General features: G+C 38.7%; 2 protein-coding genes and 1 long non-coding RNA gene across 11 annotated transcripts in view; 1 reads left to right on the top strand and 2 right to left on the bottom strand.

The window, feature by feature from the left end:
- Positions 1-213: 213 nt before the first annotated feature.
- otx1 (orthodenticle homeobox 1) lies at positions 214-5,901 on the bottom strand. The gene is given in 4 exon segments (NM_131250.2): positions 214-2,037; positions 3,074-3,225; positions 3,639-3,828; positions 5,570-5,901. Coding segments are annotated over 3 exon segments (972 nt in total). The 5' UTR covers positions 3,736-3,828; positions 5,570-5,901; the 3' UTR covers positions 214-1,314.
- A 1,802-nt stretch (positions 5,902-7,703) lies between these two features.
- On the top strand, positions 7,704-14,705 carry LOC108179765 (uncharacterized). Its single transcript, XR_015513397.1, has 2 exons — positions 7,704-10,928; positions 13,604-14,705. It is a non-coding gene; the product is annotated as an uncharacterized LOC108179765 (long non-coding RNA).
- Positions 9,354-20,410, bottom strand: part of ehbp1 (EH domain binding protein 1) — a 196,198-nt gene continuing 185,141 nt past the window's right edge. For all 9 annotated transcript variants that reach the window (XM_087290470.1, XM_087290471.1, XM_087290474.1 and 6 more), the window contains 4 exons: positions 20,166-20,265; positions 19,142-19,215; positions 10,736-10,850; positions 9,354-10,441 (listed from right to left, as the gene is read on the bottom strand). In XM_087290470.1, the coding sequence (XP_087146596.1) occupies positions 10,351-10,441; positions 10,736-10,850; positions 19,142-19,215; positions 20,166-20,265 (380 nt within the window). In that variant the 3' untranslated portion in view covers positions 9,354-10,350. The remainder of the gene's footprint in view (positions 10,442-10,735; positions 10,851-19,141; positions 19,216-20,165; positions 20,266-20,410) is intronic.

The raw sequence follows: 20,410 nt of genomic DNA, 5'->3' as shown, positions 1-20,410 counted from the left end.
CAAAAAGGTAATCCTTTTCACATAACGAAAAATTCACTGAGTGACATGCGATTTCACACACGCCTTTTTAGCCCCCCGCTGGAATTAATTGCCTCAAGTTCAGCTCAGACAATCATTCAACTCGAAATACGGTGCACATGTTAAAAAATAAATAAAGGTGTATTGGCCATGTGAACAATTATATGAACCCAAAATTAATGACCTTGAAACAAATAAAATCCATGTGCGTTTATTGTAGTATTTTTTACTTATTTATTCGTTCGTTGAAAATTGAAAACATTTGCAACAAGAGTAAATTCTGGGAGTTAAAAATCGCATATATCCCAGTCAGATTTCTGATAGTTAACTGATCTTTATTACGGACATGAATGTAATGGTCTGCGCCTGCAGTACATTCAGCATTTTCACTGGCATTTGGGAATTATTCTGTAAAACCACATCTTTTCATCCACATGATTTTTGTCGGTTAGAGCAATTAAGTCAAGTGCTGTTAAATGCATCCAACAATTGTAATCATGCCCGTGCATTTTCACCGCAACAAATCTTCATATTCTAGTTCACCTATTCAATTGAATATCACAGCCAAATATCCCCCCGATAATTAAATTTCTTTTTTCTTTTCCAAAATGCATTTTCCCCACATGTTCTCAATATAAAATCCTATTTATTTATTTTATCCAGGGTAACAAAAATTGGTCTCAGTATATCAAATAAGTCCAGCGGCCAATTCTTGATCTTTGGATTATTTGGGAAAAAGATTTACATAAAGTCGCTTCAAAGTCTTATTAAACCATTTGAAATCCAGTAACACCAACTAAATATGGTCAATGTAACTGACCCAAATACATATGTACACAATTCAGCTCCGTTAAGCTGACTAGAATCTGTCATCCTAAAAAATAACCATATTTAGAAAACGAAAACAGCTGTACAGGGTGTGAGAGGTGGAGGTAAAACGGTCGCTGAGCGTTCAGTGTCCCGTGTAGAAAAGCGGTAATCCAGATCAGGCAGGAGTGTGATGCGAGTCCGGCAGAACAATTCAGAACCAGAACTGTGGGTCGTCGAGGATATCTTATCAAGTCTCTTCGGGGACAAAAAGGGGAAAACTATAGCTTTCATTTCCCTTTGCGACTTTGCCATTTTCTGCGTTCTTTCCTCTTTAAAAAAGGGGGCTCACTTTTAAAAATGTGACGAACATCTAACTATTTTGTTAAAATCTGCAAGTCCATATATATTTATTCCTTAAACTCAGCACACTATTAAAACAGAGAGATGGTGAAAATGGAGGGCTTATTGGAAAGAAAAAAAATCAGATCACAAGACTTGGAACCTCCAGGACGCTTGGTCTTTGTAGTCCAAACAGTCTGTAGTGTTGAAGTTGAGCTTCCAGGAGGAGGCCGTTTGCTCCTTGTAATCCAGGCAGTCAGAGGAATTGAAGGCCAGCCCCGTGCCACTGTAGGCCTGGTGGTGATGGTGGTGGTGGTGTCCTGAGGACTGGCTGATGTGGTGATGGGGGTGTGTGGGCATGGATGAGGCCGTCATGGGGCTGAGCTGATGAGGGTGGTGGTGAGAGTGCATGGGGGCCAGATAGGACCCACAGTCCACCCCACTGAAGTAAGAACCGGACGGAGTCGGGTAGCCCTGGCTGTAGCCGGTGGTCTGGTTGTAGGGCATGGGGTAGGTGGAGCTGGTTGTGCCTGAGACGGAACGCTGCATGCAGGAGGTGTTTGAGGGAGCGACAGGCTCCGGCAGGGACACAGATGGGGGTGCTGAGCCTGGAGAAATGGCAGGGCTCCAGATTGAGGAGACAGTACTGATAGAGGTAGAGGTGCTACTGATGCCTGTGTTATTGGTGGAGGAAGAGGAGGAGGACGAGGAGCCAGCGCTGGAGACTGCAGGAGGGGTGAACTGGCCGCTGCTCTCAGAGCCTGTGCTCTCCCGGGTGGGTGAGGATTTCTTCTTTGCAGGCCGAGTTTTCGTGCTGCTGCCACTCTGCTGCTGCTGACGACATTTAGCACGACGATTCTTAAACCACACCTGCATGTTGGAGAGGAAACAAACACTTAAAAATCTGCTAGCAAATTATGTTTGAACAATGCTTTTAAAAATAGATATTCATGAAAATATGATAGCACAGAGTGCAACACACACACACGCACACACACACGCACACACACACACACACACACACACGGCTATTAAATGATTATGAAGACCTTCCGTGCATGTCTGAAGGACATGTTGGAGAGCCATTGTGCAATATCAGAGTGGAAAATAGCTAGTTATTAGCAGTTCCTGGCTTTATTTTGCATGCAGGGTCTTTCTACTTTACTGTGTGGATCTAATTTCAGTGCTTGTAGACGGCTGGGTGATAGCAGCCTATTGAGTTTCTCCGCAGAGATGGTAATTCAATAGTGGAAGGAGGGTCTGACCGTGTAAAGCGTTTTGTTTCATGTGCTTATTAAGAGCAAATAAAATTGCTTGGGAAATTGACAGAGGGCTGCTCCTTTAGGCCTTGAATCACTTCAGAAAAAGCATTATTTGCATGAAAAATCCACAGTGGACTGTGGGAGATTTCTCATCCCTGATATTTACGTCAAGTTTAAGGAAGAGTGAACTTTTAGCACAGTGGTCATTTGGGAAACAACTATGTCTAGATGTAAACATTTGTTTAGTGCAGGAAATTAATTCATTATGCTAAAAAAAGCTCAATTCTACTTTAGATAGTATAAGTTATTGAAACATAATTATTAAAATATTTCATGCTACATAATCCAAACATGTGTTTCCAAAATCAAATACAGAAAGAGAGAAGAAATCACCTGACAATTAACCCTTGTTCTGTATTAGTTGTATAACCAGGTTGTCAGATACACACACCTGGAGTCTGACAATAATAATTGCAAGCATTAATACAAATCACTACGATTTTCTACGAAAATCAATAGGGGGAGCAGCTGAGCATAGCGAATTTAACGAATATTTTGGAAAGTTGCCATACTTGTGTTTTTTCCATCCAAAGAAAACCATTTGAAACTTATTTTCGTACATGTAACATTAACATATAGCCTACCTGAACTCGGGACTCGGGAAGGTTGATCTTCAGTGCCACCTCCTCTCTCATAAATATGTCCGGATAACGAGTTTTGGCAAAGAGCGCTTCGAGAATGTCAAGCTGTGAGCGCGTAAATGTAGTCCTCTCCCGCCGCTGCTTTCTCGGTGTTGCTGCAAAAAGAAGTTATACTATTTTAAAAAAGTCATAAAATAGTTTACACAATAATAATAATAACAACAACAACAGTGTCTGAAAAACAATATCTGATAGGGTGTAATTTAATGGCTTGGACATTTTCTGAACCTGCACACCCTCTGCGGTTTTAACTATTTTAGAGCTATCTTTTGTAAATTCTTTCACTTACGCGTTCATTTGAAATGATACAATAAACAGATTTAATAAGTTGTTTAAACATTGAAAAGAGGCACATCAGACAAGGTTAAGAATAAAGGTTTTATTTAGGCTACTTAAGTAACTGAAACCGCTTAGAATAAAGGAAAAGACAGTCGGCATTCATGGCCTGATATTTAATGGTGCTAACAGTTGATGATGAACGTAAAACTCGTTTTGCATGTAGGCCTACCTGGGTATCCGACGGACGGGTGTAGTAGGTCCATGGCCGCGCCGCTCAGCCCCAGGCCGTTCATGGCGTAGGGGGGCTGTTTGAGGTATGACATCATGCTAGAGGCAGTCACGGGTCCCCCCAGATCTTGCCAATAGTTCGATTTCCCCCGATGTTGCAGTTTGACGAAGGACGGACCCAATTTATATTACTGTAATGTAATTGTAAACAAAAATGAATAAATAATTATTATTACAACAACAGCTTCAATGCCTAATAAAAGAAACTTAAGTACGAAATGAAATGTAAAGGATTCTAAATACAAGAACAGCGGAGTAGTTTTTCAACAGGCTTCTCTGCAAAATAATTAAACGAAAAGAAAGTATAAATGATTGGAAGACAACCGAACTGCTTTTTTTGGTTTTAAAATCAAGCGGGGAATTACTATTACTTTTAATGATGATCATGATATATATATATATATATATATATATATATATATATATATATATATATATATATATATATATATATATATATATATATATATAATATTAATAACAACACCAATAAAAACAAATTATATTTTCACTATTTTAAATCAATAAAATTATAATAATAGCAGCATTATGATGGTAGGATGACTGACGCGAATTAAAAAAACGTAATTATTCATTTTAAACATTTGGGATAATTCTTGTCATTTAATTGTTTCTTCAATTCATAATTTCAGATAATATTCAAAACTTAGAAATAACAAAAAAGTTTAGACTAAATTAGTCAACCTAAAATAATAAAAGAAAAGCTTTAAAAAAGTTTTTGCTATTAACTATTATTATTTCCATTAGTTTTTGGTAACGAATAGTAGCCAGATGAGTTATAGTTTTTTTTAAATACGGTTCAGCAGAAACCTGTCCATTCAAAATGTATATACGAGCAAATCTGCGATTTTTAAGTAAACTTCTTTTCGGAAAAATTACAAAACATCCAGACCTAATAAACATTGTCAATGTAAACAAGGGTCACACTACATTTAGCTTTAAATTTAATCTTATAATGCAAGTAATAATTTTTATTCTTCAATGTAACTCCAACGAATTTATTTAAACGTTTAAACAACAGAACAACCTAAAAACTCTCGAAATAAATAGCTAAAGAATGAGTTAGCCCATGCTGCTTCGATTAAAAAAATGTTTAACCATATTATTGTCAGTTTGGTCCTGTTAAAAATATTTTAACACGTTTCTGTTCATAAACGCGACGTTTTCTTTAGTTTGCCATTCCATTTTTAACCAAATTGAAGAGCTAAGTAGTTATCTAGTGGAAATGAATGTGGATGGGCCCCGTGCTGAGATGACCGAACCGTTTAGAGTTCTGTGTATTCCAACCTATTCCTTGCTTATTCTTTACTATGTAAAGACTGGCTAGAAAGAACACATCTACGTGCAAATTAACTCAATTACAATGCAGATTAGACCTCTGGGGAAACACCTTCATTTCTTGGCCTTATCACCAAAATAAATTAACAAAAACCAAAACACGCCTCTCCAATTACTCTCAAAATGAGCAGGTTTACACTGCGGCGATGACTTGAGCTTTGCAAATCTACTCGTGTTCGTTTCAAACGTAATGGTCGCTATTCTAAGATGCAATTCATTTTTAAAACATTAGCTTCTAAGTGACTGTGACATTGATCAGACTTTACTACGTAACTTAAAATCAACACTGACGTCGGTCGAGAGAATAGAACAACACAAACACTTTTACACAATTCTTACAAAACAGCCACATTTAGGCTATCTAAATAGAGAATTAATTAATCAATTAATACTTTTAAATAAAGACAAAAAATTTCAACGCTGAACGAAACTTTCATTAGCTCCGTTTTTGAGTGCCGAATCCCAACTATAAAACGAAATAATGCAAAGGCGCACTTATGTTTTTTTTATTACCTTTTTTTCTCCCCAAAACACTCCGTCCTTCTCCTCTGGAATTTTGTAGTCTGAGCTGAAGATAAAAATATCCAGCAGTGGAAGGCTTCAGGAAGTCAAATCGGCAGGAAAAACCTCAGGAAATAAATGTCGTCTAAAACTCTCCTCAAAACTGCAGATACACAGCAATGTTGGTATGACGCACGTGCCTGGCCTTTAGCTGGACTTGCTGTAGTCTATTCAGAGTGTGTTCCCGGGGTTTAGAAGCAAATACATCAAAATCATTTGCTTGGCTTTCTCGTTCGTGTCTGTCACTAGTTTAAGGTGATTGCTAATGTAGACGGATGGAGATTGATCACCTTCTCCTAACCCTGCCTCTCTAAGAGCGTAGGACACCTGCCGGTCCGCCCACTCCAGCCAATCGCCGCGCAAGCTCTGCTTGATTGACAACGGTAGCAACCAATCCACAGGTAGAACATCAGCGAAGGCCCACCTCCGCCGACTAAAGACATCAAGAACACGCACTGACCAAATAAATCTTTTAGAATTTCCAGAAGACCTAAAATAGGAAGAAAAGTGCAGACAATACTGTTAAAGGTTTCCTAAAAACGAGGACATGGAAAATATATTAGAACCCGGGATTCTCGTGCACTAATCATTTTGAAATTAAGGTAGGAGTATTAAAAATATTCAAACAATTTTAAATGACAGCATTTAGCCTGCCCGAAAGACCAAACAATTGAGATTTAGATCGAAACACCGATTAAGAAATCGTGTTAAATTTAATCTGTTGTAATTTAACGACTATAACCGTTTCTGCGTCTTGAAGTGTAGGCTACGCTATTTCATTTGGTAGAAGAAAGGAGGACACGTTTCGAAAAGAAATGTGTGGCTATTAATGTATCTATTTCGGTTAACCAAAACCAAATTTACCAAAATCGATTAAAAAGTTTAACAGCATATAATTAAACCTGTCCAATAATCAAGCATTAAAAAGATTTAAGTGCAGTAAGGCCTTTAGTGAAATATAGATCACATCTCAAAAAAGCCCACCACAAATTCACAAAGTAAGGTTTCATTAAGAATTTAAGAGTGCCGTATAAGCGATCGGTTCATGCAGTGCATCGATTTGAAAATGCAGCTAAAAAAAGTTTAATTTATCCACTTTATCTATTTTCATTTTTATTGTTACCCCACCTCATGAATATTAATGAGTGGCTAATCCCCACTTAGAATTACATTTCAGAATAGTGTGCGTAAAGTTTAATAGGCAGACGGAGAGGAAACGTGAAAAGGAGTGAAGAAAAACTCGGCCCTTCCAGAAAAGAAACGAAATCAGCACATAGAGAGAGTCTGAGCCTCAGAGAATCAAAGAAAGCACCTTTCAAGCCTCACTTTCCCAAAGAAATGCCAATAAAATACGGTAACAGAATATCACGGAGGGCGCGGTGTTTCCTTAACTGTTTCTGAAAGGCTCAGAAGATCTTAATAAGGCTTCGCTCGGTCCTTTTGTTGATCTCACAAAATCAACTCATTCTAATTGAGGCCTGAGCTGAAAGCGACCTAATGTTCAAAGCAAGTGACCGCCGGAGGAACGAAATTACATTTTTTACTATATGGGGCATCCAATCAAACGCCGGCCGGCCGGCTTTACACGTTCTTCAATAGATCAACAATGTCATCGACAAAAGTGCTCTTGGGAGTAGCAGAGATGCTGCTGTTAGCTGTCAATAGACGCGGAAAAACTAAAGGGAAAGTTATTGGATACTGCTTCAGAAGGGGGACAGGGAATGCGCATATTAAATGTTTATCCTGCCTGTTTAAAGCGCTAGTGCCTTCAGCCCACGCTTAAAAAAGACAAATTACACATGCCCTTAAACTGTTTCCAAGGATAATAATAATAACAACAAAAACGTTATCCTCAAACGAACATAACAGAAATATATAACAATTCCTGCATTTTGCTGGTTTACTCTGGGCCCCGATGTTGCTAAGACCCCGTGATAAACCCAGAACAAGTATCAAGTTATCAGGTTGCAAGAAGCTTTTGTAATAAGAGTATTTTGTCTAATCCCAAATTGCAGTCGAATTTTCTAAATGCTGAGCTCGTAAATCTTGGGATTAGAGGAGGCGAGAAGAGGAGGGGGAAAAGTTTGGTTTCTTTAGCCGGCAGGATGGGAGCGGGTCGGCGATGTTGTCGGTCCTTATTAAAACGATGATGCATAAAATTCGATATTGAAGCTCACGCAGAAGGCTCGGTACCGGCGTATTTTACCACGAAGGAAGGATTTTCGGCGGTCGAAGGGCTTTGGTGAAGTCGAACTGTTCAGCACCTGAAGTCAGGCCGTGGACTTCAAAGCAAGAGCCACAGATCGCGCTTCTCCGCCCGCGCTGAGATGCTCCACTTCTCTTTGCCACGCCGTTTGGAGAGTTTTATTATGTGATAAACAATCTATTTAAAAGAAGTCACTTTTTACCACTACTGGTTTAAGCTGGAAAACAATAGTTGGCAACAAAAAGAACAACAATCAGGTATGTAAACTGCATCTTGACATTGACACTGCATGTGAGTTTGTGAACTAGAAAAATTCAGATTAGATGTTTTTTTTACTTTGTGTTTTTGGTGAAATATAGACATATGCATTTTATATCTAAACATTTGGTAAATGCGTTGTTAAAAAAAAACTAAATTGTAATTCTGCAATGTAAAAAAAATTACGAAACTGTTTTTAATGTTTGCCCACTAAAATCATAATGTAAGCGCTAATAAAGGACACATGAAAATAAAAAGATAAAGGCTATTTTACATATAATATTACCATTCCACTCCAACACAAATTGCATGTATACAAACACACGTATAAAATTAGGCATCTGAATGGACTTCAGAACAGTTCAAAGCGGTCATTTAGATATGAACACCACGCTACCGTCTCATCGGGATTACACGGAGCTCGCCACAGGTCTAATGCATAAAATTATGACATGCGTTTTCAAGCCTCCCACATGCTCAAACTCTCCGATTAGTAAAGGCAACAAACGAATGTCCTTTTCTGCCGCCGTGTAATTGTTTGTGAGCGCCAATAAGTGTCTCACATTCAGAAGATTACAGTCATCTGTAATAACTGCAAAATAATAAATAAAAAAACGCCCGGGGGGAAACGGATGTACAGTCGGAACCAACCATCAGCAAATTAATGGGAAAGTATCAGAAGGGCTACGGGAGGACGTCAACTGTCAAAACTTATTTTGCTCGTTAAATGGAGGCTGCGAGGCTGCAGTGTTTGGCTGAGAAAGAAGTGTCTGGGGCAAAACAGATGCTTTAGACAGAGTGATTCTGCCTTAATCTCCCTCTGAGGAACGACCCCAGACAAAACAAAACGCAAACATTCATTTAGAAATAACAGTAAAGCGCTGGGGAATTTTCGCAGGATGTCTCTCGAGTGTCTGTGAATTGTTTTATTAATGGATAATAAAAAAGATCGTCTGTTATGTTTGGTCAAAGAGGGAGATCATAATGCTTTAATGCAACCTTATAATTCGAGAGAGAAAAAACACAATTAGCGGGAATTATTATTATTAAACCATTAGGCCAAATATGCAAGCAAATCTATGTGAAAATAAAATATATCAAATTAATCACTAAGAAATTAAACAACATCGAACAAAATATAGCTAAACGAGGGGATTAAATACACGGGTTTTACAATTAAAATTCTGCATTTCCATATCTGCTTAATAACAATTTGGTTTAGAGAAACAAGGCCACATCTATTAGCAAGACTCAAAAGCACACGCACTTCTGTTTGATCAGAGTATGAAATCATTTGATTTTTATTGAACAGTGAAACTTAAAGTACAGTGGAATAAATAAACCGGTGATGCTCGTACAATCAAGATGAGAAACGGAAAATATGCCGACAAGAAGAGCTTCCCTTCTAACTATACAATAAATATTAACAAAGTCCATGAGCAAAATGTACAGGATTGTGAAGATGGTTACTTTAAAAACGTCTCAAACAGTAATAAAAGCAAACAGTAATAAATTATTCTGATCGTGACTGAAAATAAAGTTGTTTTTAAGCCTCAAACAGTGAAATGTACAACATGACCGATTATTTCAGTATAAGCACTCGCAGTATTTCACCCTTCTCCCTAATGCAAGCTGTAAAATGTTTGGTAAACATATTAAACATAAAAAAGCCAGTAAAACACACTTTCTAAAAGCAACAAGTCCCCTTCTCGGATATGTAGAAAGTTGAGCATTTCAAACATTTCAGCTCTTGTTAGAGAACATGTTGATAGATTTTCCTAAAAGCGAAATGTGATATGATTTTGAAACCCAATCCTATTCACAAACAGAAAATGTCCCCAGTTTATGTGCTGCACTGAAAGTGACTTATAATTTCCTGCAAGAAAAAAAGAGAAATACATTCCGAAGGCTGTGAATGTCTCAGTGTTCAGATTCATCTGAATTACAACACATTTCACCATTTAGTCAAAGTTTTCTTTGCATCTCCTGGAGTTTTAGCTCCTTAAGTACCTTGTTTGTGAAAACCAACAAACCAAACCTAACAATAACAACAGTTTTGTATTTTTGTATGCGAAACGATAAATCTGGGAAACAGGATGCATCTCAGGGCGTTTATCAGTTCTCCGTCCCTTAGCCATAACAAAAAAGATCTACATAAGATTTAAAAGAACAATAATAAAGTGTATGCTGTGGTCTCTATGACACCAATACATTTCAAGACTTTGTAGTGTACATGTCATCTCGCTCTTCCTCTGCTCAGGAATGATCGTCACTGAAGGACGCACTTCTCCTCTTTCTTTGCCATCTTGCCTTTGTTCTGTTCCAGGGTTCTCTCCAGGTGTTCGTCTTCCTCTTCAGCCCTGCCGACACACACACACACACACACACACACACACACACACACTGGATCAGAGGTCATTGATGGAGAAGCATGAGAACAGCAGATGCACCTTCAGTACCTATGACCTGAACTCTGGCTGAAGGCTCACTTTGACTCCTGAAATTCTCACAAGTCCTGACTCCACCTAAACACACTCTGTGGCAAAGAGATGTGGGTGACTGCAATCTGTGGCGTTTAAAACCCTCTCGGAACAACACTATTGGGCCTAATTCTGTCCCACAATCCCACAGTGCCTTGCGGCAAGGAGACTCACTCTTTCTCCTGGGCGTCCAGGTCTCGGACCAGCGCATCTCGTTTGTTGACTAGAATGACCAGCTCATCCAGCAGCAGCTGCTCTCGCCGCTTCTGGGCCTCTGTCTTCTGCCAGTCTGGAGGATGGAGAGGAAAAGAGGAATGTTAGAGGGAAAAAAACTCAGGACTTCAAATGATGAACATGAACATGACAGGTGATCATTTACAAACCCTCCAAACCTGTCTGAATATCAAGCTCTAATAGATTTAGAAAAATCATCCAGACTCATCTGGGGTTCAAACTACACCAACCTTCAGAATTGCATTTTGTCATGTAGCATGGCTTTATTCCTCTGGTGCTGTTCATGTATCTTTATTTTAATCTAATATAATTTAACATAATTTATTTTAATGTAATTACTTTAATATTTTGTAATTTTATTTGATTTAATGGTTTTGTAATATATTTGTGCAGTATTTAAAATCTATGTTTTGCTTGTTAAACACTTTCTGAACTTGAACATTAATCTGCCAACAATGAAGGTTAAAGTAAAATAAAAAGTGAAATTATAAAGTTGTAGAAGTTTGCTTATTGTAATGAATAACCCAAGCAATACCTTTTTAGAAATATCTTTATTTATTTATATTGAATTTACAAGATTTTAATTGGGTGATACCAAATAGTTCCCTTCGATAAAATTATTAATTGAGGCCTGAACTAAAAGTGATATAATGCATGTTATTTAGGACAATTCAAGTAAAATAAAAAGTTTATTTATTGTTATGAAAAACACAAACAAAACCTTTTTAGAAATATATTTATTTACACTACAGGAGTTTTTTATTATATATTTATTTACACTACAGGAGTTTTTTATTATAAGTTTTATTTAATATTTTGTTCATTGTGTATGTGTTCATCAAGGCAGCATTTATTACATGTAAAAAAATGTTAAATACTTATTAAATATTTATTTATTACTTATTGTGTGTAGTTTCAAATGAAAATATTACTCGTTATTATTGCTTTAATTACTATTATCATTTATAATAATAATAATAATAATAATAATAACTAATGAAGGATCATGTGAAGGTGAGCTGAAGGTGACCTAATGTTCAAAGCAAACATGGCTCTAAAAATATGTGCGTAGTTTTTATAATCTTTTTTTTTTGCTAGTTATACACTTAAAAGGCACTCTAAAAGACACCAAAATAAAATCTTTGCTCAAAATCATTCATTATTTAAGAAAGATGAAGTAAAAAAAAAAAAGGTTAAAAAAAAGTGTTTATTGTTATGAAAAAAAAAAACTTAAAAAAAAATGTATTTATATATATTGAGTGTACAATATTTTGATTGGGTGATACTAAACATTTCTCTTATTAAATTATTGAAGCCTGAGCTGAAAGCTAATGTTCAAAGCAATAATGGTTCTAAAAAAAATATTTGTGCAGTATTTATAATCTATTTTTGCCTGTTAGACACTTTTTAAACTTTAAAATGTATCTTTCAACTCTCTCGAAAAGACACCCAAATGAAATTTTTGCTCAGAATCCTTCATTAGTTAAGAATGTTTGTTTATTGTTATGAAATTGTATATTTTGTAAATATTTTTATTTTATCATATATATAATGAGTTTACAAGATTTTGATTGGGTGAAACCAAACATTTCCCCTGGATTAAAAGTAATTGAGGCCTGAGCTGAAAGTGACGTATTGTTCAAAGGTAAAATGACTTTCCAGTTTGTTTCCAGTGTGGTCATTGTTGTGGATTTTGTCAGAACCATTTAATTCATGTTTAGGTTTTTCACATGGCATGCATGAAAACCTGAATGTTGAGTTTGTAATATCTTCATAAAACAGAAGCTAAACATTTTGATAAAAATGACTGAACAGCAGCAGAGGATTAAAGACAGGACTATCCTGTGATAAAACAATATTCAGCAAAGGCAGCTCAGCCCGTACTCTTGTGGAGTGATTGTGAAGTTGTATCAGGGCTCCAGTATGGAGGGCAGCCACATGGAGGAATTCAGACTAAAAGGATCTGATAACGCCAGTGAATATGAGGACAGTACAAGAAGTACACTAACTGCTTTCAGACGCCTCCCAAAGAGACGCACTAAACAGACAAAACTGAGATTGGTCCACTTCAGTAAACATGGAGTCCCATAATCTCAAAGCAAAAGACTTTTTTAAACAAATGATATAAAGTGCGTATAAAAGGTGTGTGACTATAGCGAAGGCCTCTGTGAGGTGACCTGCTCCTGTCCCTCTGCCAACAGCAGGTCTGAAATATCAGCCATGCAGACGAGATCAGGCCTTACTGATACCAGTGCAGATTAAGGCCCTGCTCACAGCCAAGGGGAAGTTATCTTACCAGGCCTATTCTTCAGCCTGTTGTACGAACAGACCATACCAGTGTCTTTACACTGCTTTATTAGTGCTCCCTCATGCACACACACACTTGTTAAAGAGCGACCAATTTTGTCCAGAAAGATAAACGCACCAAAAAGTCAATCTTAAAAACAAGAGCGCTTCATTAAAGCTACAGACTTCTGCTGCGTCTGTGTGCGGTGGGTCTCGAAAGGTCTGCTCCTCACTCTTGCTTAACCTCTGTGCCTTTGAAGTCAAGCAAAACCAACACACTTCCAATATTTGAGAGTTATTTGGCCCCCAGCAGCTAAATGAAAGTCTTTGGTGTTCTGACAGAGAGGCTAATGCTAAATATTTGAGAGGATTTGTCTCAGCTTTAACAAATTTGCAGCAGAAGCTGGAAAAAAAGTCATGTGAAAGAAGAAGCGCAATTAAGCTATTTGTAAATGAAAGCAGTTGTGGAAAGCAGTGGTGTATTCTCCTATATTCACACACTGAATTCTTATCATCCTACAGGCCAGCCTGTTTATCCTGCACAGTTCTCTATACGTTGCATGTCATTCACGAGCCTCCTCTATAATTCGCTCTGTCGTTTCTGCAACCCCTCCGTCAAGAACCACAATGCCCACTTCACAAAGCCCTGCCTGGAGGGTAGACTGTGACCAACAAAAACTTCTCCTGCATGTCCCAAAGAGGTAGAGGGCGAGAGAAAAAGCCCCTGGACTTTTTACCTCCTCCTCCTGTTCCCCTTCAGCGTTCTCAGCCAAAAAGCCACAGATCCTCCCCTGCACCTCCGGCAGAGGCCGCATGCAGCTGTCAATCAAGCCGAGCGGCGCCGCCCCCCTCATTAAGAAGGTAAACAATGAATATGGACGCAGAGGGACAGGGCAGAGCAAACCACTGAGCGCAACTTGCCAAAAAAACACTAACGGAAGCTGCTGCCTCCTCTCTTTTCCTCCGAGAAGAGACGGACGGACTATTTGGAGTTGGTGGTGGTGGTGGTGTTGGGTGGGAAGGGGGGGTTCAATCCCTTTTGGATTACTCCCCTCTTTTTCTCTCTCTCATCGCCCTGGGCAATCACGTTAAAACTCACATGGTCGGTGCTTATTCAGATAACCCTAACAATGCACACCAATGGTAACCATGTGAGCACTCACAACCCACAGAAGAATGCGCTGGTTCAAATCCCCATGACCCTCCTCCACAGCAAAATTTATTCAAGAGTGCAACCTGCTCGGCAGCTTCAGGAGGCACAGAGCTGAGCTTCTTCTGAAAGATCACCAAACACAAACTTCACACACATGCGGACACAACTTTTGGAGCCAGCGGAGTGGGTTTGAACTTATTTTGGAGGACGAAATAACAGGAAATAAGTAGTGTTGGAGGAATCCAGGGAAAATGCATGCTCTTATTACAGCAGATTTGGGTGAGCAGTGGGCAGGCTGAGAGCGCCAGCATAAGATGGAGCTGGAGAGAGGCCAGCTGGGAACCAGACAAAGACCAACATGGACAAGGAGGGTGACGGGACAACAGTCCCCGGATTCTTACCCTAAAAATACATGAGAATTAAAGTGACTTCATCAAATAAATAAATAAACACAAAGTGTCTGAATGGCTACTCTGCATCCCGTGTATATTTGCATGCATGTGAATAGAACTTGCTTAGTTTCAGAACAAGCAAAGTTTAAAGTTCAGACAATGATCTGTAAGATCAACTAAAGAATATTATGATCACCCAAATTAAATGAAACACTTAAAAGTATAACAACAACAAAAAAATCTCTGGTGTTATTTCCTAAACAAACACAAACATCGTCTATTAGGGGGCCTTGTACAAAAGTGCACATTGAGAGTCAAATGCAGCAAGCGAGGGCTAAATGGAAATGAACACAGATTTGGGTGAATAGTGGAGAATGAGAAAGTGTCGTCTCGCCTTATCTCCAGTTCCAGTCAACTAGCAATCTTGAAAGAGTTTGCAACATCATCAAAGCCGGCCATTTGATAGGATTCTCACACTGCACCCAATCAATCTGAGGAATACGGCAGCCCAGACATGTAACAAAGCTCAAATAGATTTACAAATGGGGTTGTAGGGGGATAAGCCCTTGCACAGGATTACATATTGATTTTAAACATATAAAAAAGCTTATCATATAAAACCGTAACAACAAAACTGGGGGACCTATGCAGAAATCCCTTGGCAAAAAGGAGCGTCCACTTTCAAATATAACGCCCCGGAGTGCAGCGCATTTGAGGAAAGAAAGAAATAGGGAGAGGGGAGGGGGAAAAAGACGAATTTGAGAGAAAGCGTGTGTGCATGGCAGGCAGATAAAAAGGGCAAAAAGGATCAATTTGGAGGCAGAGAAATAGGAGTCATGGCATATTGTGGAAGGCCTCGCCACTTTTCTTTGCCTCCCCACAGCGGAGCACAGACTGAAGGGGTTATCGTTTAGCTGACATTAACACTCACCCTGTTTGCTCTACACCTTTAACTGAATCCATCTCGCCTTTAGAATTGACTAAATATTTTCTTTGCCTTATCCAGGGGCTTCAGATCTATTAATGCGCAACAACAAGTGTTCTTCAATTTACCTCTGTAAGTAATGTCATCTGCTGCCGTATTAATATATATATATATTAATAAGAAGACAAACAAGAACAACCTGACAAAGGTTACTCCATATGTAAGGCTAGTCAAGGCTGGAAAATGTCAGATTTGAATAACTGGCTCTCTTTCAAAACTCAAAAGTGTCAATTTGAATGGAATTGGGCACACTCCACAGGAAGTTGAAGTGGAATGACAGGAAGATCAAATTACTAAATTGCAATAGTGCGCACTAAATTGCTTTCGGAATAAAAACTATTCATTTTCTCCATAAGAAAATCGATTTTAACAGTATCCGATGAATCTATTGTGGTAAAAAAACAAACAAAAAAGTAAAAAGTTAATTGTGTGTTATATCAGGCATGGGACCATAACCGTTTTCAAGGTATTGACTTCATTCTTCACGTATGAGTGGGCGCAGCCATTTGATTTTTTTTGGCTTGAGATTTCTGGTCTCGTTGACTTCCATTCATTTTTAGAGGTTAAAAACAGCTTGTTACACTGCCTGATGTTGCAAACTGATATTTTCTTATTATATTATTCTACTTTTTATGTATAGTTATGAGCATACTTGTTTGTAAAGCAAGTAATTTGACTGTTTTTTGCTGTTTATTATTCTTAGTCATCTCTCTTATAGGCAACTGAATTGGAAGTTCTAAAATATTCACAAAAACGAGCGCACTTCCGCATTGAAGAATAAGGTCAATACCACGGTATGGAAAAGTCAATGTTTTAAAAACACCCAAATTTTCTGTTATATCGTTCCTAGGGTATGTGTAAGATTTTTTAGTTTTTTAGGACAACCTGTATCTCTAGCAGAAAAGATCTCCAATGATGTCGTTTTAAATTGTAATTAAATCAGTGTTTTATAAACTAATGAAGACAGCAGAAGTCAATGAATCATTTGAATGATTTAGCCGGACATGTTTACTGCTACAAATATTATAAATGTTTCACAAAATAAAACCTATTGTGTTCAAAGGGGAAACGTTGTTGTGGTTTTTACCTAGACAATTAAAAAGAGCATATTTTAGAGGTTATCATATCGTCAGAATCTTATACCGGCCCATGCCTAGTTTATATAAATCAGTTATAGCTGCTATGTAATTGTGAGGTTAAAAGTTAAAATTTTTATTGTGTTTTTTATTCAGTGGCAGAAACCAACATCCATAAAAGACAGACTTGCTGATAGATCTGATGTTATTAACAGATTGTATATGGTTTTGTTGAAGTCATTTGTTCACATTAATTTGACTCAAAACAATTGTGTGCATTAGCAGAATTCATCATACAGAAAAACACCATTACCCATGATGCTGTAGAGATGGCACAGCTGTAGTGTAAAGCAGTAAAAATAAGTTAAGGTAATTAGGCAATCCATTAGATGACTAATGGCTAGTGATTTGTTCTGTAGCCCATTGAAAAAATATTATAGAGGGCTAATAAAAGTGGCCCTCAAAATGTTTGTTTGCTTTTGTTTAAATGTTAAAACTGCTTTCATTTAAGCCAAACTAAATAAAGACTTTCACCAGAAGTAAAAATGGACCCTTTTCACCAGACTGCTTTGATGCATTTAACAATCATCATAGTCTTAAATCCTTCAAAGTTTTAATATTTACATTCTTAAAAAAACTTATGAACATGTATATGAATTTATGAATGTGTGATATCATTTTTCCATCAAATTACAAAAAAACAAATGACCAATTGTGCGAGGAGTTACTAATGCAGCGTCTATAAGGCTGAGAGTACACTACAGCCATCTCACACTATTTTCTTCCTTTTTCTGAAAGTCTTGTTAACACCATCGTGGAGTTTTTCCTTTATTTTTTTCAGCAACTAGGCTTGTGAAAAAATGATCTGTTGTACTCTCTGATCTGCTGCGCTCTAAGTTCCACAACTATGATACATAACTCTGCCACAAATAAAAAACTTCATCCTGATACTTCAATGACTTTAGCATTTAGCATGAAAATAAAACACCCAAGTATACCTCGAAATGCAGACATCTAATCCTTTTTGACACTTCCTTTAAAAAAAGTCTCATAAAATACTGTAAAAGCTACCCAGTGGTGTCAGTGACATCTCTACGAGTGTTTAATATTCCTCATCTCCGGGTCACACAGGCTGTGGATTCTCCTCCGCGCGGTCGTGGGGTCGAGGAGGGTGAAGAGTATTTTTCTCTATCAGCAAGAGAGTGTGTGCTGATACCAGAGAAAGTGTGTGTGCCTGTCTGAACGCCTCAGCCGCTACACTTCCAATGTCATCAGCTGACCAAGCAAATCAGCAATTACCTGTCTGCATTGGCTGGGCGCGAGAGCCCGTCGGGGCTCCAAATAAGAAAGTGATGCACGAAGCTCCTCACCAGCAGCTCAGAACTATCTCTGACTCGCTTCAGAAACAGCCTGACTCTGAATGCCAAGTGCCGAGCCTCATGGGAGAAAAAGCGAGCGAGAGAGAGATAAAGTGTGTGTATGAGAGAGAGAGAGAGAGAGAGAGAGAGAGAGAGAGAGAAAATAACTGCGAGTGATAATTCAACAGGTAGCAGTGTGTGCACTGATAGGCTTGTTACAAGCAGCAGGGACTGAATTACCGCAGCCGCGGACGGACCTTGTCACCCTCGCACCAACACTTGGAACTCGCTCCGTGTTCACTGATAAGTGGACACAAGGCCGAGGCACTTCAGCATCTCAACGTTATTAGCTTAAGTTCTTGTTATCGCCTCCTGCATTTTGCGTTCAGTATCACGCCGGCTCTCGCTGTGCAGGAATCTTTGAGAAACAAGACAGAAGCGTGCCAAAATATAGAGATGATCTGCCTGAGGTGAGAAAGCGTCACCATACGCTCTCTCTCTCTGCTTGGCTATTCATGTCCGCTGTCAACCTCTCCCAACTAATTAGAATTGATTTATGATGGATCAGCCCGCTTATCAGGTGCAGAAAGAAATTACCATGGCTAGCCAAGGGGTGAGAGGGTCACCATCGAATTGTAAAATCAATTTGCATTGATTGTAAAAGGTTCATTTTGCGAAAGAGGACACAGTCAAAGGGATTAAACTTAACCAGACAACTTTGATACCGCACAATAGGCTTTATTATTTTTTTTTTAGCTGTCTGTATAACACACACTCAAAACTCTTAGAAACGCAAGCACGTCTGCAGGAGCCCCGGGGCACATCATAGAGATTCAATATTGATGTGGATGTGACATCCGCACTTGTGGCTGCAATACTTGCCATTTTTGAGAGCTACACATATATATGGTGTAGAATGCTCTGGGTGAATGTGTGTGTGTTTAAAAGGCAGGCGGTGTTTATGGATCAGGCCACAGTGGGCAGAGCCTCATCAGAGGTGTCAAACAGCATGTTTAATTAAGCAGGAGAGGATCTTTGTCTTTCACAGAGCACCTCTCAAATTCACCCCCCAAATCCCTCATTCGGTCCCTCTTACCTTCAATCGCCAGCATTGCCCTCAATTCTCGGTTCAGCAGCTCAAAGCGTCTCTCCAGATCGTGTTCCTTCTCCCTGGGCAAGTTGTAAAAGTTCATCAATATGTTAATGACTAAATCATTAAACACTTAAAGAAACCTTTAATAAACATTGATTCGTGAACTCGCCAACACCTTGCCTACCTCACATTAATCTACTGCAAATAAGCGATACACAAACCGGAACCAAGAGTGGCAAGATGACGGTGGGGTGAGAGAGAGAGGGGAGAGAGGAAAAAAAAGAAGCGGGCGGGCGGGCGGCGTATCACGCGGCAAATTAAATTTCACCACTTTCAAATGTATTGGAAATGAGCTAACTCTGTCCCTAATAGAATTTGTCCTTCACAGCCTGTTCGGTGACTAAAAAGAAAATGAAAGAAAGAGAAATTATCAAGGCCCTTTTAATTGAGCACTTAAAAAGCCCTTTTCCAGTGATATAATGTGATTAGAATACTTCAATCTGTCATTTGTGAGAGCTTTGAAACTCTGTCTCTTTCTTCTCCTCCTCTCTCTCTCTCTCTTTATGCAGAATGAACGGCCGCACAGATTTCTCTGCGTCTCACTTTTAAAGAAAGGGATGAAAGCTTTCAAAAATGAACATTATCATCTCTCTAGGCAAAAAAAATAACTGTGAAAGTAGTTAAAAAAAGAGGGTAAATATGCAGGTTATTGTTATAATGGCTTCGTCTTTTAGGTGAATGAAGTCATTTTTTCACTTCTTTTTTCGGAGAAGTGGGGGGGGGGGTCGATCCAATTCTCATAATGGCTGGAATAATACAGTCTTTGAAATCACATTATTGCAGACGCGTCCGCACTGATATGGCGTTTTGGAGGACCACAGGGGGAGGGGTGCGAGTGAATGAGGGGCCCGACCTTCTGACTGGGCTCTGGGTCTCCTGGGAAAATCATTTCAAGTGTGGGTCTCCATGAATTATAGGTGTACGCTTCTACTGAGAAAGCTAAGAAAGAGAGCAAACATGAACTTACAGCAGAGAGAGCTGGTTCTGCCGGCGGATCAGAGCGTTCTTCTTGTTGACCAGCGTGAACCATTCCTGCATCATGGACTCCTCTTCTTCCTTATTATTCCCTGTAGACACAAACAGAAAGAAACCTGAGTGTATAAAAGTTTATTATAGCAATCTTACTTTGTGTCATAGTAAACATGACTTAGCTGAAGGTCCCAGGACACTCAAGTGTTTCAGAAAACTAAATAAACACAATTGTGAATTCAA

Source organism: Danio rerio, chromosome 17, assembly GCF_052040795.2.
Source record: "Danio rerio strain M-AB ecotype USA chromosome 17, GRCz13ab, whole genome shotgun sequence".
Taxonomy (NCBI): Eukaryota; Metazoa; Chordata; class Actinopteri; order Cypriniformes; family Danionidae; genus Danio; species Danio rerio.
This window is presented reverse-complemented; position numbering and strand designations above follow the sequence as displayed.